This window comes from Canis lupus, chromosome 11 (genome assembly GCF_048164855.1).
Source record: "Canis lupus baileyi chromosome 11, mCanLup2.hap1, whole genome shotgun sequence".
Taxonomy (NCBI): Eukaryota; Metazoa; Chordata; class Mammalia; order Carnivora; family Canidae; genus Canis; species Canis lupus.
Window position 1 is genome coordinate 29,259,320 of NC_132848.1, and position 7,965 is coordinate 29,267,284.

At 65.5% G+C, this 7,965-nt stretch overlaps 1 protein-coding gene across 2 annotated transcripts; it reads left to right on the top strand.

The window, feature by feature from the left end:
• The first annotated feature begins 1,870 nt into the window (after window positions 1-1,870).
• SLC16A8 (solute carrier family 16 member 8) lies at window positions 1,871-6,366 on the top strand. 2 transcript variants are annotated; one of them, XM_072844012.1, is made up of 4 exons: window positions 1,871-2,099; window positions 2,697-2,840; window positions 3,067-3,936; window positions 5,828-6,366. In XM_072844012.1, the coding sequence occupies exons 1-4, from the start codon at window positions 1,886-1,888 to the stop codon at window positions 6,142-6,144; spliced, it is 1,545 nt and encodes a 514-aa protein (XP_072700113.1). In that variant the 5' UTR covers window positions 1,871-1,885; the 3' UTR covers window positions 6,145-6,366. The 2 variants fall into 2 exon arrangements, with proteins under 2 accessions (XP_072700113.1, XP_072700114.1); XM_072844013.1 differs by lacking the exon at window positions 1,871-2,099 and adding an exon at window positions 2,163-2,304.
• Window positions 6,367-7,965: the final 1,599 nt, after the last annotated feature.

Here is a 7,965-nt window from a genome sequence, read left to right on the forward strand (position 1 = left end):
AAATCTCTAGGTCTGCCCTGAAGCCCTCCGGCTGTATCCACCCACAGGCCCAGTGTCTGTGCCGCTCTAGGATTCCCAGGAAACGGTGGCCTCCCCGGAGGGGGAGGGGTGGCAGTGGCCAAGGTCTGGGACCACCAGCAAGTCACCCTCCGGCAGCCTGGGACACAGCACCCTTTGTTCTGGACCCTCCCGCCCTCGCAGTCCCAGGCTCACTGACTGGGATTAGCCTGATCCAGAGGAAAGTCTCAGAGGCCCCTCCTGGAATGTGGCCTGGGGGTGGGGGGCCTGCGAGCCACTGAGGTGAGTAGGGCTGGTGGGGTCTCTCAGGGGCAGGGCGATGCTCCCAGCAGCACTAGGACCCACCCACCCCCACCCCCCTGCCAGAGCAGAGCTCTGTGCATCCTCTGCCCAGTGGAGGGGCCTCCTCTCTAGCTCTGCTGGGAGAGCCTGAGACCCGGCCCCCACCGTGAGGTCCAGCTTGGCCCTGCACTGCGGCCAATGCCCTGTCCTTTCTCCCTTTCCAAGCAAAAGCCTCTTAGAGGGGTCGAGGGGGGACACTCTAAGCCCTAGGCCTGAGGGGGAGAGCCGTGGGTGAGCCAGGCCAGCGGCCGATCTGCAGGCCAGCCCGGGGGTCTTCGGCCGCGGCCCCCGTAAGGCTAGCTTCCCCGGGGGAGCCAGCGGGCAGCCCCTGCCGGTCGGCCTCAGGAGATGTGAGGCTGGACATCCAAGGCCACGGGACGGCTCAGGTGAGTGGGGGTGAGGGCTGCCAGGACCGACCCCTTGTCCGGAGAGGGGACAGCAGGCAGGAAAAGCCAGAACCTGGTCCTGCTGAGAGAGGGTCGGAGTCCCAGATCCCCACGGGGTGCCTGACACTGCCCAGCGCCAGGAGGAAGACCCGGGTGCGGCCGGGCAGCGGGAGGGAAGGAGGCTCCGGCCCCAGCTGCGGGCTGGCCCACCCACCTGGGCTGTTCCGGGGGCCACGGGAGGCTGCTGCGTGCACCCCTGGCTGGAGCTCCACGGGTGTGAGAGACTTCAGAGCTCTTTTCTGCTTGTGGAGGGTTTGGGGAGCTGCTTGGGGTTTGGAGAACAGAAGGTCTCTTTAGTGCCCCCTCAAAGGTCGAGGTGGAGCCAGAGACCCGACCGCACCCCACCAAGACTCCCGGTTGGCCCCGGGGCAATGGGCTGCCCATCTTACAGGTGGCAAGACTGAGGCTCAGCGAGGCAGGAGGATCCGCCTGAGTCACAGAGCGGATCCACGGCTAAGCTGGGATGAACTGGAGCTCAGCTTCTTTGGCTCCTGAAACGAGGCTAATGTTACTCCAAAATGTCTGGGGTTTTTTGTTTTGTTTTATTTTTTTTCCATAATATTCTGATGACAATAGTCATTTCTGGTCATTGAGAAAAATGAAGAACACTTGGCCAAGGAGCCAAATACACCCAGCCATTTTGCAGCTGGCACTTGGCTGCCCTTCTCTGCACGCCCCCCCACCCCCCGTGAGTTCTTGCACCCTGGGAACCCTGGCGGTCCCCGCAGCTGGGGCACACACACTGGCCGCCCAGCTCTCCCACTCACCAGCACCCCCTCTCCGGCCACCACTAGGTCCCTAGGAAGGAGTGCCCTCCGAGCCCGTCTTCCTGAAGTCCTGACCCAGGTGGGAACGATTCTATTATCCTCCTCTCACCTTTTATAAGCCCTTTGGAGGAGGGCAAGTTTGGGGTGAGGCGCTACCTCGGTCTTCCCTCCTGGCTCATTCCCGGAACAGGGCTCACCTGGGTAGCCCCGTGCCTCAGTTTCCCCACGGTGGGTCTCCATCCCCCTTCCTTGCCGGGGCTACAGACCTTCCCTGCCCCCTCTTGTCCCCTTCCTCCAGCAGAGGCAGCAGCGATGGGCGCTGGCGGCCCGCGGCGGGGCGAGGGACCCCCAGACGGGGGCTGGGGCTGGGCCGTGCTGGGCGCCTGCTTCGTGGTCACCGGGTTCGCCTACGGCTTCCCCAAGGCCGTGAGCGTCTTCTTCCGCGCGCTGATGCGCGACTTCGGCGCGGGCTACAGCGACACGGCCTGGGTGTCCTCCATCATGCTCGCCATGCTCTACGGCACGGGTCAGGCCCCTGGCAGGCCCCTCCCCCCAGGCCCAGGGCTGAGGGCGGCATCCCCGACCCGCTGGGCATCCCAGGGAAACCACTTTCCCCCTGTGGAGACGCTGGCCCCAGAGAGGGGAGGAGAGGGCAGGGGCTGACCGGCAAGTTTGGCCACCCTGCAGGGCCCTCCTTTCCCGCCAAAGACCTACACCCGCTTCTCTTACAGGTGGGGGAACGGATCTAAATAAAATCGCCCCTCCCCGCTCCCGGTTCCCTGGCCCCCTGGGGGGTGGAGGACCTGCTGGTGTTAATCCCAGCCCAGCGCCTGGGGGGTGGGAGTAAGGGACGATTCCAGCTGCGCAGATGAAAAGGGAGGGGTCTGCTCCTTCTGCTTTGGGTCCCCGTTCTCTGGAGGGGCGGGGGGTGGGGCCTCTGGACCAGGACAGGTCCCTGCCTTGCGGCCCCGCAGGGCGCCTCCCAGCCAAGCTGTGTGACCTTGGCCAGACGCTGCCGTCTCTGAACAGGGGGTGCCCTTATCCCTTGGAGCCCCGTCTGGGGCTGGAGTGTCCAGGGAGAGAGCTTAGTCCGGCCGGAGCGGTGACGGTGCTCCGCCCACAGGTCCAGTCTCCAGCATCCTCGTGACCCGCTTCGGCTGTCGCCCGGTGATGCTGGTGGGGGGGCTGCTGGCCTCGGCGGGCATGGTCCTGGCATCCTTCGCCACGCGCCTCCTGGAGCTGTACCTGACGGCCGGGGTGCTCACAGGTGAGGGCGGCCCTTCCCCGGCTCCCCGCCTCCCCTATGAGGACGGGGCTGGGGCGGGGGGGGCTGGGGGGAAGGGAGTCCTCGCTGGTGCAAGACCTCCTCGTCCTCGGTTTCCCCTCGGAGAGGCGGCCGGCCCGCCCCTCCCGCCGGGGTGGGGGCGCCCTGGGTGGGGCCCGGGGTGGGGGCGTCCCCGGAGAGCCCCCGCACAGCGCCGCGCCGCCCGCAGGCCTGGGCCTGGCCCTCAACTTCCAGCCGTCGCTCATCATGCTGGGGCTGTACTTCGAGCGGCGGCGGCCCCTGGCCAACGGGCTGGCGGCGGCGGGCAGCCCCGTGTTCCTGTCGGCGCTGTCGCCGCTGGGCCAGCAGCTGCTCGAGCACTTCGGCTGGCGCGGCGGCTTCCTGCTGCTCGGCGGCCTCCTGCTGCACTGCTGCGCGTGCGGCGCCGTCATGCGCCCTCCGCCCGGGCCCGGCCCGCGGCCTCGCCGGGACAGCGCGGACGACCCTCCCGCCGACGCCGACGCCGACGCCGAGGCCGGGGCCGGGGCCGGGGCCGGGGCCGACGCCGAGCGCCCCGGGCTGCGCCTGCGCGAGGCGCCCCCTGGCGGGCGGCCCCGGCGGCGGCTGCTGGACGTGGCGGTGTGCGCCGACCGCGCCTTCGCGGTGTACGCGGTCACCAAGTTCCTGATGGCGCTCGGGCTCTTCGTGCCCGCCATCCTGCTGGTGAACTACGCCAAGGACGCGGGCGTGCCGGACGCCGACGCCGCCTTCCTGCTGTCCGTCGTGGGCTTCGTGGACATCGTGGCGCGGCCGGCCTGCGGCGCCCTGGCGGGCCTGGCGCGCCTCCGCCCGCACGTCGCCTACCTCTTCAGCCTGGCCCTGGTGGCCAACGGGCTCACGGACCTGAGCAGCGCGCGCGCGCGCTCCTACGGCGCCCTCGTGGCCTTCTGCGTCGCCTTCGGCCTCTCGTACGGCATGGTGGGGGCGCTGCAGTTCGAGGTGCTCATGGCGGCCGTGGGCTCGCTCCGCTTCCCCAGCGCGCTGGGCCTGGTGCTGCTCGTCGAGGCCGTGGCCGTGCTCATCGGACCGCCGTCTGCCGGTGCGCCCCGCGGGAGGAGCGGACGCGGGCGAGTGGCCCGAGACGAGGGGGGCGCGCCGTGTCCCAGAGGCAGCTGCCGGGGAGCGGGGGGTCGGGGGTGCCAGGTGGGCCCTCCTCCGAGCCGGCACCGCGAGGCCTGCGAGGGGCCCGGAGGGCGGGAAAGGTACCAGGAGGAACCAGCGGTGACCCGGCGCGCCCACTGGGTCCTCTCCAGCGTTGGCGCCAAGTCCCGGGAAGCGCAGACGCGTATTCCTCGGAGGTGGGAGACCTGCGGGCGCCTAGCTCGGCGCCCCAACGCCCCAACGCCCCAACGAGAGCAGAGCCCCGCCCAGGGCCGGCTGCCCCTTCCTCTGGAGCCCCGCAGCTCAGTGCTTTAGCGTGCCCAGCCTCTAAGGGTGACCAGGACAGGGGCAGCGTGTTTGAGGAAGCAGCCGTGTGGCCAGGAGCAGCCTGTGGAGAGCTCAGTGTGCTCCTGCGGTGGTCACCCTGGGGCCCAGAGGGGGCTCCCTCTGCAGCGGCCGGGCCCTCCACTGTGCCACCGCCCACTGGGCACTCCACAGGGGCCCACGAGAGGCCAGGGAAGGATTCCCGCAGGGTAGACCCAAAGGAGGACACAGGACAGTGTGGGGCACATTAGAGGGGCAGCGTTCCTATACAAGTGATGCAGAAAGTGAGTTTGGAAAGGAGGGGACATTAGGGTCCTCTCGGGTTGGTGGGTTGTCCCCGAAACAGCAGAGAGCCTGCTTGTGAGCAGGAGCGTTGTCGGGCTGCGTGATGGAGCAATGAGGGGAGGCTACCTTTGCTGGGGCCCAGCCTGCCCCTGAGATAGGGCAAGCTGCCCCCCTTCTGGGGCTGGGGTAGCTGAGCGCCCTTGTCAAGCCTTGTCATCTCACCCGACTCAGTGTGAGGGTGGACCCCTCAAGCCCACCACCAAAAGCCACAAAACCAGCCCTCCAGAGGTTCAGGGACGCATCTTCCATTTTCTCATGTGACCTGGGGGGGTGGATCTAATAGGACACAAGAAGGTGATGAACACTGCAGGGCTGCGTGTGGGAGGGGCAGGGGCAGGACAGGCCGGCTGAGCAGGGACCAGGAGGGCGAGTCTGGAAAGAGTACTCAGAGGGGCTCAGGCAGGCAGCCGGCCTGGGGGACACAGGAAGCCTCCTTGAGCTGTTGACCAAGGGGTCACAGCCTGGGGTGGCGGGCAACAAAAATGCCAAGAGGGTGGAGCCCACAGAGGAACCATACTGGGCGGGGGGGGAGTATTTGCAATGAAAAATAAGATTTTCCTGAGTATGAAAGTAGTACGTGCCTGGATAGAGCACTCGGAAAATACAGAGGGGGAAAGGGGAGTTGTGACTCACAAGTCCTGCCCCCAGCCTGCACTACTGGGCACTCAGTCTAGGGTCCAGGGGCCCCCTGGCAGGGGCGGGAGGAGGCTGGGGGCGGGGGGGGAGATGGAGAGAAAGCTGAGCCAGGCCCCTGAAGACCAGGAGGATTGGGTAGAAAGAGCAAGAGTTAGGGGCCCCCGGGAGGGTGAGGCTGAGCCAGGACCCCTCCCCACTTGCTAGCCAGGCAAGACACAGGGCACACGTGGGGTTTCAGTCTGGGGTGGAGGGGGTGCCTTATAACCTGTAAAGTGCTGCCTCACTAAAGGCCTTTTATCACTTAAGAAATTGAGGTCCAAGGAGGTGGTGACATTTTCAAGGTCTAAGGGGGAGAACACCTGTGGGGTTTTGCCTCTTAAAACAGGAATAGAGACCACGGTGTGTCTGTGTCACCCAAATGTAAACCCCACCAGAGGGAGGGCATGACCCTTTATGTGAGGCTGTGGGGCAGGGTGAAGGGGGTTTCCCTGCAGGCCCTCACCCCCCTCCTCCTTCCACCCCAGGCCGCCTGGTGGATGCCCTGAAGAACTACGAGATCATCTTCTACCTGGCTGGCTCTGAGGTGGCCCTGGCTGGGATCTTCATGGCTGTCGCCACCAAGTGTTGCCTGCGCCGCTCTCGGGACACCCTGCCCGGCCAGGTGGCCGAGGGCGGGGCCAGCGACACCGAGGACGCGGAGGCCGAGGTGGACTCTGAGGCCCTGCCCACCGGTGCTGAGGAGCCGGGCAGCCGCGAGCCCCTGGAGGTGCCAAGCCCCGGGGCCAGGCCCGCAGAAGCAGAGGTGGAGGCAGGGCCAGGGCGGGACACCAAGTCTGTATAGCCCAGGGCACCAGGCCAGGTGGGCTTACCCTGGCTGTCCCAAGAGGGCCTGGCACACCGGAGGCTGCTTTACAGGGCCCACCCCTGGGGTCTGGCAGGAGCTCCCGCCCTCACCTGCCCTGTGGCCATGGCCAGGCCCTGCCCTGGCTTGGTGATGCTGCTGTGCACGGACAAGGGCTTGGCCTGTGTGACACTGAAGTTCATAAAGCTCGGCGGCAAGACAGAGGCTCCGTCCCTGTGCCTTCGCAGCTCTGGCGGCTGGTGGGGGTGGGAGGCAGTCCGGGAGGCTCTCCCCAGGGCCCTCTGACCCGGAAGGTATTGGGGGAAGAAGTGGCAGGGATGGGGAAGAGGGGGCGTGGAGCAGGAGGTGTCCTCAGACTCGGAGGCACTGGGGCCTCTTGCACTCCGATCCAAGTGCAGGGAGCCCCAGGTCTCACCTTGGCGGGGAAGCCTCTGGGATCTCTTCCCTCTGTGTTTATTCTCTTCCCACAAACCTGACACCTGGCACTTCCTTTGCCTCCCCGCCCTCAAATCGTTTGAGTGTGGAAACCAAGCCCAAGAGTAGGAAGGGGCCTTCCCACCACAGCCCCGGGACATTCAGCCATGGGCTCAGGAGGGCCCATCCCACCTGTGGCCCCCTCCCTGCTGGTCTCATTTGCCATCTGGGTCCCACAGAGGCGTGGGGAGCCCCTGCAGAAGCCTGGCCAACTCACGCAGGTCTGTACTTCCCCGAGTCACTAGAGCAGTGACTACATTTTATTAAACACTCAGAGCCGGGGCTCTGTGCCAGGCACCGTTAAGCCCTTTACAAGAGTTAACTCATCAAATGCTTGTAACAGCCCAGTGGGGTAAGGACCATTACTGGCCACAAGCACAGATAGGGAAACTGAGGCACAGAGAGGTTGGGAGTAGCTCAGGGTTGCAGAGGCTGTGTCTGGAGTCCCGGCTGCTGGTTGCAGTCTGTGCCCTTGGCCTGTACAGTGGCTGCGGTGATCTGGCCTGGAGCTCCAGGGGACCCGCGGGGACTCCCAGTGACCACCCGTTCCTCCCTCCACTCTCCCAGGCCTGCCTGGCAGCCCCCTTCAGGTTGCTGCCCATGACACACAGTCAAAGCTGACAAGCTGAAAGCCACCCCTCCACCCCACTTTATTTTTTTTTTTCCACCCCACTTTAGACCCTGCCCACCCTCCCAGCCTCTTGCCTCCTCCCCTTCTCAAGATGAGCGTGTATCATCCACTTTGACAGTGGAAGGGCCACTGTCAGTTACACGGGGACCACAGGTTGAACCGGGACTGCACAGCTGGCAGGACACACAGCCAGCCTATTTTGACCACTTTCACTAGGGTGGCCTCCCCTGGCCTCCTCCCACAGCCCTAGCGGAACAGGTGTGCCTGGTGTGTAGGGGGGCACCCCTAATGTTCTCTCCCCGATGCAGGGCCTGGACCTCCTGCCCCAGTGTCTGTCCTGCCCTTCCATATAAAGGCCGAGCTACTGGCCAGAGCACTGGCAGATCAAAGATGGGGAAGGACATCACAAAGCACAGCAAGCCCTGGAGTCTTTGGGACCTGACAGATTTAAGTCCAGATCCCACTCTGTCCCCGTACACAGAACGGCCCTGAGCAAGACACTTCTCTAGCCCCGGTCACCTGTCTGTAAATGGGGCCATTAGCGCCAGTTCAAAGAGCTACTGCAAGGAATAAGTGGTATCTACGGTATCTATCTATGTCAATAAATCTTGTTGCCCCCCCTCCCTCACAACCAGGGAGGCTACAGATGGGGCGTTGAGGGAAGGAGGGTCTGAGGCCACTGCAAAGAGCCCGGC

Excerpts from the sequence above, each read along its gene's own strand:
- SLC16A8 (XM_072844012.1), top strand. The coding sequence starts at position 1,886 with ATGGGCGCTGGCGGCCCGCGGCGGGGCGAGGGACCCCCAGACGGGGGC. Across the intron at positions 2,100-2,696 it reads CGCCATGCTCTACGGCACGG|GTCCAGTCTCCAGCATCCTC; the intron begins GTCAGGCCCCTG and ends CTCCGCCCACAG. Across the intron at positions 2,841-3,066 it reads GACGGCCGGGGTGCTCACAG|GCCTGGGCCTGGCCCTCAAC; the intron begins GTGAGGGCGGCC and ends CGCCGCCCGCAG.